Source organism: Neolamprologus brichardi, chromosome 14 (assembly GCF_056152115.1).
Source record: "Neolamprologus brichardi isolate AB-2024 chromosome 14, ASM5615211v1, whole genome shotgun sequence".
Lineage (NCBI taxonomy): Eukaryota > Metazoa > Chordata > Actinopteri > Cichliformes > Cichlidae > Neolamprologus > Neolamprologus brichardi.
Window position 1 is genome coordinate 31,467,937 of NC_142117.1, and position 19,765 is coordinate 31,487,701.

At 38.3% G+C, this 19,765-nt stretch overlaps 1 protein-coding gene across 5 annotated transcripts in view; it reads right to left on the reverse strand.

Annotated features, from left to right (window-relative positions):
- Nucleotides 1-238: 238 nt before the first annotated feature.
- cadm2b (cell adhesion molecule 2b) overlaps nucleotides 239-19,765 on the reverse strand; it is a 148,078-nt gene continuing 128,551 nt past the window's right edge. For 2 of the 5 annotated variants that reach the window (XM_035910279.2, XM_035910277.2), the window contains 8 exons: nucleotides 16,997-17,182; nucleotides 16,604-16,741; nucleotides 9,255-9,413; nucleotides 8,892-8,982; nucleotides 8,523-8,701; nucleotides 3,951-3,977; nucleotides 2,249-2,371; nucleotides 239-2,140 (listed from right to left, as the gene is read on the reverse strand). In XM_035910279.2, coding sequence (XP_035766172.1) covers nucleotides 2,022-2,140; nucleotides 2,249-2,371; nucleotides 3,951-3,977; nucleotides 8,523-8,701; nucleotides 8,892-8,982; nucleotides 9,255-9,413; nucleotides 16,604-16,741; nucleotides 16,997-17,182 — 1,022 coding nt within the window. In that variant the 3' untranslated portion in view covers nucleotides 239-2,021. The remainder of the gene's footprint in view (nucleotides 2,141-2,248; nucleotides 2,372-3,950; nucleotides 3,978-8,522; nucleotides 8,702-8,891; nucleotides 8,983-9,254; nucleotides 9,414-16,603; nucleotides 16,742-16,996; nucleotides 17,183-19,765) is intronic. The other 3 variants (XM_006796598.3, XM_006796599.3, XM_035910278.2) reach the window with 3 other exon arrangements.

The window sequence follows — 19,765 nt, forward strand, 5'->3', positions numbered from 1 at the left end:
GTCAGACACTTTGCATATATTATTAACACTAAAGGCAAGTAATACTTAACAGTTACTATAGTGGTATAGAATATCAATTATAGTGCAACTTAAGTCACAGCACTGCCTACCACATATGCTTCTCTCTCTCAGCGGCAGCTATGTGGACTGATTCTGAGTGCAGGTAATAGCGCTCCAACTCATCAAGGCAAGGCGCTTCAAGGTGCAAATTTAGTAACAACAAAAGGACATCTTTCAAGTTATTCATTTTTTAATCCACACTTCATCTCTCTTTTTTCGCATCTTTTTTTTTTTTTCATTTTACAGTGGCATAGTTGAAAAATGAATATTCAATACTGTGAAAAAAAGCAAACCTCACACATCCCCCATAAAAAGCAAATTAATTACAGCAATTTAAATCTGTACAAAATGAGTTATTTATAGCATCATACTGAACTAACAAAATAACATGTATGAGCATTGGCAATGTGGTTCAATGTCTTTGATACAGTGATTATATACAGTGAGGGGATGTTTGATTCACCAATGCCTAAACATGTCATTAGTACTGTTTGCAGCAAACTCAAAGGCCATAACGGTGATCCTTGTATTGTTCTTTTATGAGAACTTACAGAAATAAAAATGGAAAAGTTAATGTCAGACAACTACTTCATAATAACAGCAATAATATCAATCAATATAGTATCATATAAGAAAGTCAATCAGCCATAATAATAATAAATACATATATTTTTACCCAGATTTTTTTTTTTGTAACATTTTAAGCATTTCATTAGAATCCCTGTTTGAAGAAATCTTCAAAAATGTGAAAACGCTGTCCTCGAAGTGACTGGAACTCATATGACCTGAAATTAAAGGCTATAACCAGAGTTTTTCTTCCTTTTACTAAAATTGAATACTTACATATTATTTACATGCCTTCGGGCAACACAAAATTGGAAAGAAATGGAAAAAACATGAAAGATCTGTGAAGTACCGTTAAATGCTGTATATGCTAATATACAAACTGTAATGTGTCAGGGATCCCAAGATTCAACAATATTGGTCACTAATATTCACGTTAGCAAAGTATTTTACAGCAATATCCACACATTTAGCATAGTTGTTCAATAAAACTCAACATAAATAATGAACCGACACAAGGTTCCACTCATTCAGTTTGGATATTACAACAAATCGCCAACAAAAAGGAAACGTTTTTCATCCACGACGATAACTGCGATTGAACTGAAGTCTTCATCACATGTCTGACACCATCTCTCCATCTAGACTCATATTGAATCCTGAGACAAAAAGCAGTTGATGTTTTTTCCCCTCTGTAATAGTCCTCAGACTTTGTGCTTTAATTTTCTAACTTGTTCTTTGTTGGTTATAAATCAACAGTGTAACAAAAAGGAAAAAATAAACCAGTGCAGGAATATACAGACAATGCTAAGAGGGCGATTATTTCATCTAGAGACAATCACTCAGATTGTGCTTCTGCTTTGTGTTTGTTAAAGTATCTGATCTGTTTTAAGATGCTTTAAACGTGTGCGGCGTGTCTGAGGAGGGTTAGCTCCGGGAAACATCCAAGCCAATCGTGTAATCCTTAAAAACTGATGTATTTAACATATTTTGCTCCTACAGAAAAAACCTTTTCAAATGCTGAGAGTTGAGTTGGAGCACAAAATTACTGTTGTTACTTCTGGATTTTAAAAATCTGCAAAAGGTTGTATAACAGGTAACGTAAGAAAGAGTAGAGAAAAATGCAGGCAATGAAAGAAATGCAGAAGAATGTACAGCATTTAGGCACAGAAAAACTGAAAAGGACATAATCCAATTGTACATGGATTATATTACAAAAGACGAAGGCTATTTTGTTAGTGAATGCTTTGAAAACAAGCATATCTAAGCATGATTGCTTTCTAAAAAAGACAGAACAATAAATTAAAAAAGACAATGCAGTGAGACTGAGACAGCTTAAAATTGCACGTCTGCTGTCAAAGGTTGTCATGAAATGAAAGAAGTGAGGAAAAAGAAGTCTAAATAAAGTACTCTTTCTTTTCTTCTGCATGCACATGGTTTCCCTCAGCATTGATGATGGCTGTGTCAGCGTCAGGGGCGTCCTCTGCTCCTTTGGCCTCGTGTGTTAGATATGTCCCTGCAGTCATAAAAAGCAAGTTATCCACCTTCTAGAGAGTGCAAGACATATTCATTTACTGCAAACAAGCAAAGTGAAATTCAGAGCAGTTCAGGAGACCTCTTTTACCTTTATGTCTGGCCAGATATCGTCCAAGGACAATTATCAAACACAAGGTGATGAAGACCACGACTGCAACAACTCCGCCGATTAAAGCGTGGTCAGGTCCATGCTGTCCTAAAGCATTAGGATCTGAAACACAACAGATAGAGAGAGGGGATGAGAAAAAGTGGAGGAATGATAACTTAACAACTGGAAGCTTCTACTGTCAATGCAGCTGTAGGCGTTTATTAAACACCATTAAAGGTATTTTGCTGCAAATAACCTGAAAAAATCCAGATGTTTCTTTTACACTTGTGAACAAAGCACAAGAGTAGCAGATGAGCTTCTGTCAGATTTAGAACAACCTGAAACGACTGCTTTGAAGTACCTGAACAGTTGTTAAAAAAAGAAAAAAAGTAATCATAGGAAATACCACAAATCTCTATACAATTCAAAAGCTTGGCATTATCCTCCTTTTTTCTGTGTTTCGTGTTTCTGTTTTCCTAGCACTACTTTCATAATGCTCAGGACTAAATAAGCGTTATTTAACACTGTGCATCCTCTGGGCAGAAAGCAGACAGAGGGTTTCCCAGGCAGGAGCATGCCTTTGTGCCGGTCCTGTAATAAACTGTGAGTGGCTGTGTCTTTACTGTGCACCTTGTGTGCTCTCATTATCTCAAGCTGATGAATGGCTATGGCTTGTGCTCGGTTTTCCAAAGTGACCCTGGGAAATGATTGCGGTGATGTTTCTACAAACCTTGTTATACGCTGCTGGTAACGAATGCAACCCTCATTTTTAAAATCCCAGCGTGCGGGACGTTCAAAAAAAAAAAGAGGGATGAAGCTGTGCAACATGCAGTTTATTAAACTCCATGCAGAATAGACCACCACGATTGTTTCATCAACTCACAAGCAGGCACTGCAAACTCTGAATTTTCTTCTTCTTTTTTTGGATCTGAATTAACTGAATTTGGTTGCATGTTAATGGATAGAATGATCTGTACAGCACTGTCAGCAAGGAGCATAAGGAATCTTTTATATCACACTTGGCTGGTGCATTTTTAACAGAATTTGGTACTTATTGTGTAGATACAGTGGTTACTGCTCTGGAACAAACTAAAATAAAGCAGCATAAAAAGATAATATAGGATGTAAGTTGCTACATTCAACAACAAAAGGTCATTTCAAGAGCACACAGGGACAAGAGTGATTTCGTCAGTCATATTTTTGCCTGATCTGATGTTCAGTTACATTAAGAGAGATAAATTGTTTTAATCATGTTGCATTAATTAGACACAATCCCACTCAAAATATCTTACAAAGAAAAATAACTAAATTCCTGCAAACAGAAATTCTGCACTTAGATCAAATCTACAAATAACGGTGAACAAATAGCTCTGTGATCAGATATTTGAAAGATAATTTTTTGACTTTGATTTACTGTAACCACAGGATCATTTACATAGATACTGGCACGAATACAATCTTCAGCAGAGGTCCTTTGAGAACCATCCATTTCAGTGGCAAAGACAAAGCAAAATAGAAACATATTGTGTGATAACTTATGCAGCCTGTGACATGGCTGGAGAGAAAACGACTGAGCGAGCATCCATGCATGGTGATGATTTGGCTCATGCTGGGTGAGGCCGTGATGTGTCTTGACCCAGAGCCAGATCCAGATCACACACTCTAAATCTGGCTTGAAATGATCATCTACTGGGATATTTACCTGTTGTAGGCCCTGGAAAGTCTTTGGCTGTTGCCATGGTTGAAGACAGTGACAGCAGTGAGGGAAGACGAGGGGAACAACACCGTGATAAAAAAGGTGACCACAAAATTCATAGGAAAACACATTTCCATGGTTCTGGTTTACTTGTCAGTGTGCAGGTATGCACAGCTTGCTGTCACATGAGCCAAATACATGCCTAACTGGACTTGCTATAAATGTTGATTTAGAGAGCAGCACAAGAAAGTTGTATACGTATAGAATCGGTGCGTAGTTTCTTAATTGGTCAAATATTATCTCACTAACCTCCACAAGTATGTACACATTGGGGTAGTTTGGGTATTTTACCAAGTTAACTGGTACCTGTTTAATAATTCATCTACATTGGAGCATATTGCTCTTTTTTTCCTGCTTATACATTATAAATAAAATTCTACTACCAGGACTCTTTATGGCAGGCATATGCAGAATATTTGAGAGACAAATATGTCAAAACCTGTGCCAAAAACCCAAACCATCTGAATGCATAGAGCAGTAGAGATACATGGAAAAACAAATTCTTTTGTACTGCGTGCCATTGTGTTAATACTGAGGGAACTTGAATCTGCTTTAAACGTTCAAACATCACCTAAATGTTTTAAATCATACACACACATTGTGTCTGTGTGTGTGTGTGCCTGTGTGATTAATATTCTGGTTACTAAATAAGGCTCCTTATCCGTCCTTTTTTAGCACATGCTGTCAATACACATTCTTGCCAGTTTTAAGCTGTTCCACTGACCAAAAATTGCATTTGCAAAGGTACTGCCAGCTGATAAATATGAAGCAAATATTTTACAAGGAAGAAAATGTTAGTCAAAGTTAAAAACGATGTGTTTTTGCAGGAACATAATATAACCTTTGTTTGTTTACAGGAAAATTTAATCGGCACCTTTAATGCGAGTTATTACCAAAACAAAGCACAGCCTAAGTCTAAGTAATGTTTGCAGTTTCTCATCCAACAAACTTGTTTTTTCTTTTAATGCAGCCATGTTTTACCTGCAGAGAGCTCTTGTGCTTCAGTATGTCAAAGTCATAATACACAAACACTGCAACAGTAATTCCATTAGGAGAGACAGAGTGAAATAGTGACATGAAGCATGTGGGTTTGCTGAACATTGTTATTAATTATCATTAAGATAATTGCATGTGTTCATTTTCAACCCAAGAACAAAAGTACGAACACTGTCATGTTTCCTGTTTGGACTTTTATGTATGCAGTGGTTTACCAGCAGTAACTCCACAATGGGGTTTGTTATTTTTTTACAATATCTGCATAACATCAGCTATCAATAACAGAATCAATCACATGCAGTAATAAAAAATGATTCATATGTAACAGCGTTGTTAGAAAAAAACAAACAAATAGAAAGTGAAAAGGATAGCGAATTGAATTCATCAAATGAAACAATGTTACTTTCTAGCTCAAAGCCTGGTTTTGAGCTCATCAATCATCAGCCGTGTGTTCATTGTCACGTTTGTGAGTGCGTGGAGCACAGGGGAGGCGGGGCCACACAGCGGGTGCAAGTGAACGCAGCTGTGACTGCCTATGCTTAATGTGGCAATGTAGGCATTAGAAGACTGCAAGGATTGAGGCTAGAGAGGGAGGCACGAAGGCGATGACGTCTGCTAAGCAAAAATAGGAACAACTGGAAGCGAAAACAAACCACTCTGAGGAGCACAGGCGTCGGTGTGAGAAACCGACAGGACAGTCACACAGCCCCGGTGATTTACTGTGTGTGGCTGGTGCAGCTTAATTCACGACTTCACTTCACCTTAGTAAATACAAGCGAAAAGAAGAAGAAGAAGAAAACAATGAACTGACGTTAAAATACAAGGGCTGCACAATGAATCAAGCTCTGAATCAGTAAAGTCTTTCAGCAGTATCGCCCCGTAAAGGATGAGTCACACATGAAGGAATCGAAGGACTTTTACATCTCTTAAAATTTCAAGCAACTGATGATTGGCTGGTAAATAGAGCACACACAGAAAAAGTGAAACTTACAATGTGTCATGCTTGTTGAGGTGAAAATGTACAATCAATCACAATGAAATGTGAGAGAAACAGGCATGAGTGAGGCTGCAGCTTCACAGATGTATGCAGACTCTATTTAATTAAACTAGTATCTGTTACTACCGCTCTGTCATCTAATACAGTGTTTCTTTTTCTTTATTTAATGCAGTATATTAAAGGATATAATTGCAGTCTGTGATATATTGCTTCAGACCGATGACATTTATGGCTTCTCATCTCTCTTGTCATTAGCAAATTAGGTTTAGAGGCTGAGATGATCCAAAGAGACCTGGGTAAGAATCCAGCCAGACACATTGTAGCCCTGAAAAATGACTGTCATCATCGGTGGAAATGAGCCCGTCTCACGCATCTTTTTACCTGCTCAACTCAATTTCTCAATCCTCCCTACCAGAACCTTTGTATTTAGTAAAAGATGGATGCTGAGGGTTATCACGTTTGTTATTTCCTAGTATTACAAAAGCTAGAAACCCTCTGGGTATTTATAATTCTAAACACCTGGGTTAGTTCAACACATTTCTCTCTTTTTTCTGGTTTGAAATAAAAAAAACATCTTATGCGAGGAAGGAAACCTTAGATCAGCACATGGTGTCTAGATATGACAGGGTGATACAGTGATCTACACTAGGCTGGCATCGCTGCCTACCCCTGTTCAATGAACATGCTGAAAGGGGAGAACAAGATAACAAAAGCTGAAAAGACCAATGTGTCATCCTTTTCTTTTCATATTTCCCAATGAAGAGCTTTCTTTTTCCCCAAAGCCTTTGCTTTTAAAAATCACACAGAAAAGCTGCCGTACAGCCACTAACTGCTCGGGAGTTGAATAAGTCTGTGCTGCGATAAGTCGTTCACAAACAAACTACAATCTCCAGTGGCACTGTTTAGCTGGCAAAAGTGGAAACAAATAAATCCATGTTGAATTGCAATATTCTGCTCTTGTTTCTGCCTTTTTTATTTTTTTATTTTTAGCTGTATTTGATAAATGTTACAAAACTGCGCTGCAGAGGCCTTAACGAACCATTTTCTGGACCATGTCGTCTTTATTCTCTCAACCCCTTCACTGTCTCGGGATTAACTTATCTCTCCTCCAGGCTGTACTTGGAAGCTAAATTCTGCATCCTTAACACTTTTTTTCTGTTTCCTCACAGGAAGAGTCCAGAAGCTAAACCCACGCCGTGATAAGTAGTGAGGTAAACTGTGTTATCCTGCATAGTGCCAAGGCGAAATTTGAAAGTGGATTCTTGAGTACATGGGGTGGAAAACTGCATGACTACAGATCTCTGTGCTGCACGATATGTATTATTCTTATAAAGAAATATATATATTTGAACTGCAAATTGATGATATTTAAACAGACTTAACTTATCATCCTTATTATGCCACCTTTGTGTCAAATAATACTGTTTAGCTGTTGGAAGTCACAATCTACTCTCTTCTGCACCGTCTTTTATTGCTAATTGGCAGAAATATAAAACAACCACATAGCAAGTTTTTTTTTCTTATATAATAATACATATTTTATCTCATTTACTACAAACACATGTCTCACTTTAGAGCTGACTCACAAACGAAAAAGCCAACATGCTGATGAGGATGTGCAGGTTGTCATTTGAAGACGGTGCGTCATCTGCGAATGACAACTGATGATCCAGATGGAAGCCGAATGTAAAGTGTCGCGCTGACCTTATACATAATTGTGTTTTCACATAATTAAATTTCCTTCTCTGTTGTGAGCTACCATCCGTTTTCTAATGAAATATACAGACATCTTAGCTGAGCAACTTTGGTGAGTCATTTTATTCATGGTTGTAGACTTAATGGCCATGAAATCATTGAACCCAATGGCTGTGTTGAATGTTAAAACTGTATATTTGCCAGCCATTATATCGACAACATATGTTGCAGTAGTAACAGTAGTTAAAACGTGTGGTTAAAGTGTCTGAAATATTAAAACCAATTTAATCTAGATGGCATTCAAATTAATGCCAAACATTATTCAGGGAAATCTGATTTTTATTTATTTATTTATTTATTTTTGATGAAAAAGATCTGAAACATGTTTACCCATTTATGATTATCCAAATATCCATTCATTAAGTCTATCTGCTTATCGTTCAAAGAGATGTGTGGGTGTGGAGACCTTGATAGCTGAAATTCATAAATTATTAATCAATGACTGTTAAATGATTGAAGTGAAGTTACCTTCCCATAAACTCCTTACCTAAAGTGTCTCCATTTTTAACAACTGATTATCTGATATTGCAAAGATGATCAATTTATTGATTTCCCTCTATTGAAAAATCGTTCATATTTAAAACAGGTTGTTTTCAACAGTTACAGTTACCAGTTGACTCTCGCTTTTTTGACATGGACTGGGTTTGTATTTTTGTGATGAACGCCATCTGCCTTTGAGTTTGAACACAACCGCCTGCAAAGCTTTGTAAGCAGCAACAAAGAGAAATGATAAAGCATAACAAAAAAAAAGCCCTTACTGAAGTACCCACCATATACAAACAGTATGTATTCAGCACTACTGGACCCCAGATGGTTGCTGGCCTCACACCGGTATGTGCCATTGTCTGTCTTGTTTAGCGTAGTGATGGTAAGTTCCCTTCCCTCCACAATCATACGCTCAATGTCTGGCAGCTCTCCTCCATCTTTAGACCACTCCACTGGTTCAGGTCTGGGAAAGAATTTGAGAAAATGTGTTTAACTGCAACTGAATAAACTGCTGCGATAAAAAAAAAAAACTATAACAAACCATAATGAATTTGATTTCAGTCATCTCAAGGCACAAAACAAATTACATTTAGGTGCAATTTGCACTATTTATGCCGATATTAAATTCAAGTTTTAAATGCTTTTCAACTTACATTGGGTTGCCTATGGAAACACACTCCAGTTTGAAGTATTGGCCTTCCTGTGGGATGATGAGTGAATGTGTGATCTCCAGATGGGGAGCATCTGCAAAGAGGAGACAAAAACAGAAACACAAAAAAGTGGTTCTAACACAAAATGCAACAGTAGTTATATCTGTGCCTACTGAGCAGCTCTTAGCTATAGCCCATATCACTATTCTGCTTAGGCACTAATCCCTTACCTGCAAGATAATCCCATATTAATCCAGAACAAATGCAAGACTAAACCTGGACACATAACTCTAATCTCAATCCATGTATTTCGCTAATCTAAGCAATGCTAATCTACCCAGTTTTACAGGCTATGACCCCACTCACAGTGGACCTCCAGGACCTCGGTTGTCATGTAGGGTTTGGACAAAGACACATGCTCCACACTGCAGGTGTAGGCAACGCCGTCATCCCGCTTGTCCACCTGGAACTGAAGGCTACTCCTCACTGTGAATGACTTTCCCGTAGCGTTCACCTCCTTAGTGCCTGTGGGGAATCAGAATATGAACCAGGGTGAAATGTACTTGTGAATTATTTATAGTTTTGGAGGAGCAGTTCTAGCTTTTGAGCAAGACTTTTACAGGAAAATTATTTTGGAGAAAGAAGCAGAGCAAAACAAAAATCATCTCGTAAATCTGAAAAACTGTGAAAAAAAAAAGAAAGAAATTTATTTCAAGATGTTGCTCTTCTGACATAGACAGCTGCAGTGTTGTTGTTGTTGTTGTTTTTCTCTGCATCTCCTTTGAGGGAAAGAATCTTTAGCCTTTGAAAGTCAAGTCAAAGTAGAGTGAATAGTGAAGGGAGAGCAATATGAGAGTTGACTCGGTTGGTTGGGTGTGTTTGCTCCTCTAGGACCATCTCTCAGACATCCCAGCCAACACAAACAGGCATGCTCCCCCCTTCAGTAGTATGTGATAGATTTCCATAGTTTTAGTGACACTTCTTCTTTCTTTCTTTCTTTTTTGTCTTTTGTCATACCAAAACATTCGCCTTCAACTTATCTCAATTTGTTTTCATTTTTTCCCTTGCCCTGTAATGTTGTCCTCATTAAGCTATGCCTCTTAACTTCTAATTGAAAGCCTTTCATTGCCGTTTGCTGCTACTCTCTTGTCAGCACTTAGTGTGGCACCGACGCTTTTCTCTAGAATCTGCTGTACAAGGCTATTGGATCTAAACAAGACATTAGTTGACAATGGCCTCAGAAGGACTTTTCTTTGGAGATGCTACCCCTCTCACCCCTCCCTCCTTACATCCTCCTCACATTACATACTTCCAACCATCTCCCCCTGGACTGCCTGCCATCCACTGCAAACCAGAGTCAATCAATACATATGTGTGTGCTCACTCAGCTCCTTCAGAAACACACATCTACACACTGATATTGGTCTATTAAACACTAAAAGCTCCTTTCAGTGAAACCCAGATTACCCGTAGCATCATCATTTTGGGTTAATCTATTCTGTTTGTGCCACACTACTCCATTTTTCATGAAATGGTCTGACAAAATCCTAATGTACTGCAGAGTAGCCTACAAATGTTAAAAAGTCAAACTTCAAAACTGAAATTAAAAACGCTAAGAATAAGAATGCAAAGCACAGAGCAGCAGAGTGCATCATAAATGTCAAGATTTTGAAGAAAAAAAAAAAATCCAAGCATCACATAGGATTTGAGCAAAGAGGAAAGTCGGAGGCCTTATATTTGAGAGTCAGATGCCTTGGATTTTGCCCTGGAGTACAGGAGGGGAAAGGGAAGTGCCTCTGTGGCATTAAACACAAATCTCTCCAGCTTTTTCTCTCATTCGTCAAGTCGCCTACAGCATCAGGGTTGCAACAGAGGAACTGTCAGTCTCTTTTAAGGCGGCTGCTAGCATTGCCAGAGAACACGCTAAGGTAGCTTTCGTAAGAATGGGAATGTGCCCAATTGTGCTTGCTTTGAACAAGTACCCCAAGAGGCCAGTAAAGCTGTATTCAGGCAACTGGAGGCACTCCTGTAAGCACCACCTCAGTGTCTGTTTTAACAAGAAAGTGTGTCGGTGACAGGATTCTGGTGTTTTTTTCTATGACCTTAACTGATATGCTGAGGTATATCTTGGAAAATTAAAGGCAGATGAACCTTGAACTTGGACTGATTTTGTCTTTTACTCTGTGACTACTTTTCTCTATTTAATTGCTAATGAAGTAATTTATAGTACTAACTCAAATTCAGCTTTTTTGGGGGGCCTTTGGAGTCATCATTTTATTTTGGTGTTTTTATTTCTTCATTCTCATTCATTCTCCAAAATACTTCTTTCACTTCAGGGTCACAGCTGTAATAAAGGCCTGAGATGACCAGGTATTCTTTTCTCTCCAGCAACTCCCTCCAGTTCCTTCGGAGGGAGCTAGTGGGTCTCAGGCTAGCTGGGAGTTATAATCCCTCCTGCACGTCTCACATTGTCCCTGGGGCCTCCACCCAAGTGGCTATTCCCGATCCAAGTACTTTCTTGGATCCGAGCCTTGTTGTAGCAGAAAGGCTTGTGTGGTCTAGTGATCCTCAGTGGTGGGTTGTTGGGAAATGTTCTTGGTGGTGTCTCCCATGACACACAGGCCTGGGGCCAATATATAGACTTAGACAAACTTTAGTAAACCTTTAAATAAAGGAAGAATTTAAACTTTGACCCAGCCTGGAACAGATAAACTGTGACATTCCTCCAGAGCCAAATGCTTGCTACCTGAGTTACCCATTTTGCTCAAGCTTAGGATAGCAGTAAATAAGCCCCAACAATGGAAATGTAGAGAAGCCATGTGTGCCCACCAACCAGAACTAACATGTCCTTTTAATCAATTCATATGCATTATTTTCAGTGACACTACACAGTTTAATATCCACTGATTGATTGCGTGTTTGTAATGTAATTTCACCTTACAAACTCTGTGTGGAGTTTGGATGTTCTCCCTGTGCCTGTGTTGATTCCGTTATCATGCTCTGGCTTCCACAGTCCAAAGACAAGCATGTTAGGTCAACTGGTGATTCTAAATTGGAGTAGGTGTGCGTTGGTGTCACTGAACTTCCTGTCTTAGGTGTAGTCTACACAAGTAGTGCTCCATGACAGCTGAGTCTGTTCTGTACTGGATTATCTCGGTGTAAATAAGTGTATAATTTGGCTGCACTACTGGATCAATGATCAATCAATAATTGGCCAAACATGAGCATTCATCCATCCATCCGTACATCTAACCAAACAGTTAGGGTGAAATTAATATAAAAGTTATGAAATTTATAGTTAAAATGCACAAATAACAAATACTGGCCACAAATCAGTCTGTAGTGATTGTTGGTTTTACTTTTAATACTTTTACTAATTACATTCCTTTTACAGATTATTTTGTCACACTGTGTGCAAGACATGCACTAAAAATATTATTAGGTAGTTTATATGTTGATGCATTCAGCTAATTAGTGAATAGCACAGAACATATAGACAGAATATAGGTAGTCTTACAAGAGCAGGAGTGAGACAGTAGCTGGAAATTGGCTGGGAAGTGCACTGCAGCCAGCTGACAGCCAGTGATCCTCTAGCTCAGAGTGTAAATTCTGAGTGACTGGGAATGTGAGGGTGCTATGCTGTATTTTGGTTCCACCACACAACTGGGCTAATTAGCTAAGGAGCTCTGTTTTTAAATGAGATTTTAAACTAATCTTATGTCATAAGTGATTGAAAATGTAAAAACACCAATTAATATTAAAATTGGGGCAAAAAAATGTAGCCTGTTCTCAAGTTATCTCGCTTTAGATGGGTAGGTATACGTACTATATCATTTTACATTCTGATGAGCAGAGATGGGGAGCAACACATTACAAGTAATCTGATTACTTTTTTCGAGTAATGAGTAATGTAAGGGATTACTATTTCAAAAAGTAATTAGATTACTGTTACTTTCCCGTAAGCACACTGCACTACTGCGTTACTAAACCGTTGTGATTTTGTTTGTGAGAGTGTCTCATGACAATGACGTAAGCACATGTGACGTTAAAAAGTAAACTTCAAATCTGAGCAAGCACCTAGCAAGCCGCCACGGGAATGTGAAATTCACAGAGAAGCCCCCGGAATTCTCCACTGACATGACCGCTGCAAACCTCCATCGGCCCCACTCCTGCTAAACAGGTGAAAATAGCTTTCAGAGCGACAGGATTTTATTTCTTTTTTGCTGTGTTTTACTTGGGTCTATTTGAAAGAGTGAGTGTGAACACAAAACATTATTTTATTGTATATGCTGGAATATGCAGAAAATAGGTTTAAAAGTTAAAGAATTTCTTCAAGTCAAAGACTGTTGCATATAATTATATTTTTGCTTAATGCAATGTGCATAAAATTAAAAGATTAAAACTCATAAAAACAATTTTTACATAGAGGCTTTCCATTTGATGCAATTTTATATGATGGATTATCCATAAAAAATAGAATTAGGCTGAAAGGTCTATTGCTTTATTACGTATTCAGGCTGTATATCATGTTTTTGAAAATTAACTAAGTAACTAATTACTTTTGAAAATAAGTAATCAATAAAGTAACAGGACTACCTTTTTTTGAGAAGCAATCAGTAATTAGTAATTAACTTGACCAACACAGGAAATGAGTAAAAAAGCAGTCAGGTCTAATGTTGGTGTGGCGAAGGTGTGGTCCCGGGCGCGGCTGCAGGGGAGGGGTGGTGCGGTGAGCTCAACGGGGCGGTGCTGGAAACGCAGGTGAAAACAGCTGATGGCGTTTTGGACTGATGATGCTTTCCTTACCCTTTATAGTGAGACGGGAGAGGAGCGGAGGTGGGCTGGAGATCAGCTGTGACCGACAGCTGTCAGACTGTGGTCGGTCATCACGAACAACGAGAAATAAAGTTGGTGTCTGAAAACAAAGACCTGTGCCTGTGTGTGCCTGTGTGTAGTGCATTCCACAGTTGGACTTAAGGAAAAGCACTGAAAATAACTCTAAACACTTTTCTTAAAACGTATCTTACTTTAGGCAGTGAGACACTGACTATATAGGAAACATATTTCAATATATGAAGCGACACATAAGAGATAATTGTGAGAGGAATGGGGAAAGTAGAGGAAAGCGGACAAAATTAATAAATAAATGACTAAAGATGAAACTGATATGATAGATATACATTTCACTGTGTACTACTGAGCTGTCAGTTTTTGTCAGTAAGACGATAGCACAATTATACAAATATATCCCTGATACCACAAGAAGGCTAGAAATTGCAATCCCCGCTCTTTTCTACAGTAACCGCTGTTGCAGACACTGTTTATATACTAAGAAAGGTATATGGATAAGAAATGAGTAAAACTTGCTCAACAAGAAGCGAGCACTAATTTAAAATAGAGGACAGAAATGTATTGTCGAACTGTACTGTAGGATAGCTGGACAATTTAAGTGTCTAATATGCCAAATAGAAAAATTCACTGTGGAAAAAGGATAACTTTATGTATGCAAAGAGAGTAACAGTGGGCGGGTTTTTTTCTCAATAGATTACAATTTGAAGTCTAGCTGTCATTCAGCGACACAAGTAACTTGTATGACTCTATACTCTGTAAACAAATTATTTGACACTAGATGACAGTTGCATTTTGAGGTTTGTAATGCTGTGTGCCTCTAATATAAATTGTCGAAAAACAAATCATCAGAGCATGAAATAAATATGACATGTTTTTGCTATTACACCTTCTGTCGTCTTAGAGCTTTGTAGACTGGTCCCCCAGTGGGGATAGATTTGACTGACAGCAGACACTGGCGGCAATGATCTTCCACAGAAGAACCAATGGCAAAACATGCTGCTCCCACATCATACTCGCTAAAGAAAGCTTTAAAGCCACACCTACAAAAGACTTGGATCCAGAGCACTGATTGACATTCCCTGTCTTTGACACTTTGACATGGAAATGAAGTTTTTAAGTCAAGCCCTCCAGTCTCTGCTATGTTCTTTTTTTTTCTTTGACTTGGAGATGCAACGCTCCTGATGTGTTTGCCCAAGCGACTTAATAAAATCCACTGTATGCCAGTAAAACTAATAAAAGCACATTTGTATACAACATACCAGTTTGGGGCAGACTGGGGGCACAGGATCTTTTTTAGAGATGCACAATTTCTACATATTTAAATGCCATTTTCTATATCACATATAAATAATGGGATTTTTTTCATTTTATCTTTACTTTATGCTTGCTTGTGAAACCCCGCTGAACAATAAGGTATTAAATTTTTATATCACAGCAAAAGGTATTATCCTGATATTTGCATGCATCACTCTTTGAACTCTGCTCGATTGCATTTTTATACTCGGCTTATGTGCACATGTCCATATATCCTAAGATTATATGCTTTTAGGCTTTAAGGATTTAAGTGCATTCTAAAACATAAAGCACAAAAATATCATCTCATCTCTCGCTGCATCTTGAGACGGACAGCAAGTCTGGTTGTGATGCTGTGTGCCAGCTCTCCACTAGCCTTTCAGGAATCTACGTGCATGTCATTTCAACAAGAAAACTTCATATCCCAGCCCCTCTCCCATCAATCATCATGCCATGTTGGCCAGACACAGACAGAACCACCAAGAAAAAGCTCTCTGGTGCAAATCTTCAATAAAGAGCAACTGTCACACTGAGCCTCCACAGCAGGCTCCATTACATTAAAGAGCTCCAAACAGCATATCTCAGCCATCAAATTGAGGAAAAACATTCCACTCCTATTTCTTAATGTTTTGTCTTCCCTGTGCTTCTTAAAATCAGAAGTAAGAAGGTGATAAAAGCTATACAACACAAAGTGCAGAGTTTCAAAGAGTTTGGAAAGCAGTGTACAAGAAAGTGAAAGCTTGTATGATTCTGTGGAACCACTGAAAACCTCTGCTGGTTTATTGTAATCACTGCACATCATGGTTTACCATCTGATATTGCACTGTTTCAGTGGGGTAGTTGGATTAAATTAGGTATCTGCTCTTTCCAGGTTTGTATTGTTACACATTCTTGTGCCCTTCTTAACTGGTTTTCCTTGCCAATCAATTAGCAAAAGACAGCTGAAATGCAATAGATCGATTCAGTCAATTATAACTTCTTTGTCTTAAAATCAAAATATACAGTAATTGTACAGTTTATGGAGGAGTCACTCAATCAAAAGAAGAAATTTAAAAGCTTGTGAAAAGATATACTGTATAAAATATTCAGCAAAACACAAACATATGGGTTTCTAAAATTTTCTTTTTCTGTTTTATTTCAAAGGAAACGGCATTTTCGGGAATTTTGTTTACTGAAGCCCAAGAAGAAACGTTAGATTTGACATTTTTATATTTTTTAAGAACTGTTGTATTGGATGCTGTTGCGACTGACTGAATGCATCTTTAATTTCATTTCTATGACAATGAAGACTGAATGCAGAGATTTTTTTTTTTTATTTACAGTTAACTTTTAATTAGAATCAATAAAAGTTGCTAGTGAACAGCTTCCAAGTACAATAGCATTGCTGATAATGCACCATGCAACTCATAGAACTATTGAAATACAGCCACGGGAAAAATGCATGAATATTTTAGCATAAAGAAATATAGCACCGGAGTGAGCTGACGGTAAGAACACCTACTAACAGATAGAAATGGACAGAGAGTACAATGAGAATACAATGGCTTCTTAAATCCACTCCACACACTTACCTTGGACCTCCTTGTCATTTCGGAACCATCGGATGGTAGCAGCTGGTTTGCTGCCTGATGTGGTGCACGTGAGAGTGACTAGGTCCCCCTCCATTGCTGGCTTGGTAAAGCCTGTGATCTCTGGTCGTCCTGGCACTCCTGCAGTGCACAGAAATGTAAATCTACAATCTAACAACTAAAAGAATACTGTATGCACATTGAGTAATATCTCAGTGGGAATTCTATGTGGATTTCTTCTAACAGCAACAAAAATAATTTATTTCAGATATCAATCTTTCTTTACAAGATATTATTACTATTTTTCATCTAGCAGACAATGTTACAGTCATGCAGTTTTTTAATGTCAGAACCTAAAAGCATGTGCAGGTGTTTATTTTCTGAGAAGTAATTCACCTATGGAGACTTCACCAAAATGCACATGCTCACCCAGAACAGTGAGAAAGGCCTTGGTGGTCCTGACAGGCATCGTGAAGAGCGAGCAAGTGTACAGTCCCTCGTCTGACAGGCTGACGTCATTGATTCGGATGGTGAGCTCCTGCGACGAGGCTCGAACTAGTTCAATTCTGTGATCCCTCAGAGCTATGCAAGAAAGGAGGACACAAAGAGTCATAGAGGGCAGAGGAAAGAAGACGTACAGTTAACTAATGAGCAAATGCACACTGAATTTCAGTGAGGGCAGCAAACATGTAGAGGTACTATGAAATTCAGATGACCTTTACCAGAACAAGGCAGAATACACTGTGCTTTCAGTTATTTCTAATAGTTGTCAAATGCTGCAAACACATACTGTGGCCAGTGGTTTGAAACATTTTCTTTTGATTTCCATTCTAGGCTGACAGGCTTATTCACATTCAACGAGAATACAGTAGGCATCCATGGGACGCACTGAAGCGTAGCGATAGAAAAAAATACAGTCTGAGATTAAAATATTTTGGAGGGTAATCATTTACACTTTTAGCAGCTGCCTCTGCTTGTGCTCAGAGACGTGCAACAGCTACAGTGCAAAAGGCAAAATTTTAATACTGACATGGACATGTTGTCAGATCTTTGCACTGATAGGACTGTGTTGTACACATGAGCAGTGACAAAAGCAATGGGTAGATCGCACCCTGACCAACCCATAGAAACATATCTATGTTTAAAAAGGTGATCTTGTTCATGTCATCTTCTATACAATTTCAAATTCAAAATCACCTGCTCCGACAAGCGACCAACCACAGAGGGCAGGAAGGAAAGTGCCCTTCATTGAATAAATTGCACATTCTTAATCCTCAGTCCCCCGAGGCTTGGCCAGCGCTTTCCCTGCACCCTTTTTCATTTGAAGCAATTTGAACTCTATTGAATTGTACTACACAGGCAAAACCTGGCAAAATGCAGCAGGAATAGGTGCTGATTAGGATTTAATCATTGTGACCAATGTAATGCGCTGACCTATCAGATAAAGAGCAAATCTATATAAAAATCATTAATCACCAGTGTTATTTCCATTTGATTTTAGTGATAAACATACACAGCATACATGTGATACACAATTAAATTAGATTGGGTGAAGTGGTTATTAGGTTTACACAGGCATAGTTCATTATCAACAATGCTGTTCTTCAGCTTCAATTGCACCATATAATTTGATGATCATTATCGTGTAATCACACAAGCTAAAAAAACAAAAGAGGGGAAAAAAAAAGACATTGATGCCCCTAAGAAGTTTCTTACTAGAGACTTTTTGTAATCCAAGAATAAGGACTTGTGTAAATAAAAACAATCTTCAAGCAAGAATTAAAATTTAATAGCTTGCTGTCTGTGCCATCAGACAGCAAGCTTATTATGTGCTACAGGGCTTAATACAAACATTTGATAGTCTTACTGTAGCAAACAGCATCCTGAAACAAAGCTGCCTGATGTTCTTTGTAGTTAAGCATCCTCACTACAGAGCCTGAAAATGCCCACAGGCTCTGGCAGAAAACAGCAAACCCTTTGGTGGATGGATACATTGGAGAGGTTATGGGGTCTAAGCAAACACTGTACAGGAACTTGAAAGATATGGCAGTACGGGCTGGGAGGATCAAAGCTTTCAACAAGATGACATACAGTACTAGTCTTCCCCTGGCCCATATCCCTCTATCTCTATCTCTGCAACGCACTGAGGAAAGTCAGAAGAAACAGGCCAACTTTTCTTCTTAACCCCCCTGCTCCTTAAAGCATCTCTGAGATGACGATAAATGGTCTGCTGTTGTTATGTAAAAGGGAAATGGTCAGAGAAAGCTGGTGTTTTTTGGTTAAAACTACGTCTAGCACACAATCTGGGTGTTTAAATACAGAATAATGCGTGGTTTACCACAGCAGCTACGATCAGTTTGAAATTATGTTTCTTCACGGGCGACAAGAGTAATTAAAAATGCTGATTCTCCATGGTGATTAGTTAGCCTCCTTCCAATCTGCACCATTAGCACCCTTAGAACTCCACAGTGGCTTATTTGCACATATTTTCAACAAATGCAGTAACAATCATTTCTATTATACTCCAAGGTTGACTTTCTTTATATTTCTTTGGTAAACCACAATTTTGTTGGATTCTGACAATTAAATTTAAGACTGCTATTCGCAAAAATTACGTAGTGGAAATAAAACCAACCTCTTAACAAAGTCTGCTACTCAATAGATGTAGGCTATCAGTTTAAATACCAAACAGTGACCGAAGTACAGTACAGACCAGTGATAATTTCAAATGACATTTAAAGGACCAAATTGGATACAGCTCATTTTCTGTATCTTCTGCACGACACCATATTACTATTCGGAATTGAAATATATCTAAATGTCAGTAGCCGAAATACTTGTTCTGATAGGCTGAACCCACGCGAAAGCTGGCAAACAACTTATAGTTGAATAAAAGATGGTCATGACTGATGCATTTTTGTTAGACATTCACTGGTATTACACAACACATGGGTCAATGACATATTGATAGAATGAGATGTACAAAGGTTTGAATAACCCAAAGACAGGGGTTATCTATTACTCAAACGGCATATGGCCAGGAAACCATACTACCAGAATCCAATCCAGGCTGGAGGCCTAGAATGTGGCCAGATCTGTCACAATCAGACCCAAATGCCAACGGCTGACAAAGCTTTTTTCCAGGTGCTTTAGGAAATCAATGTG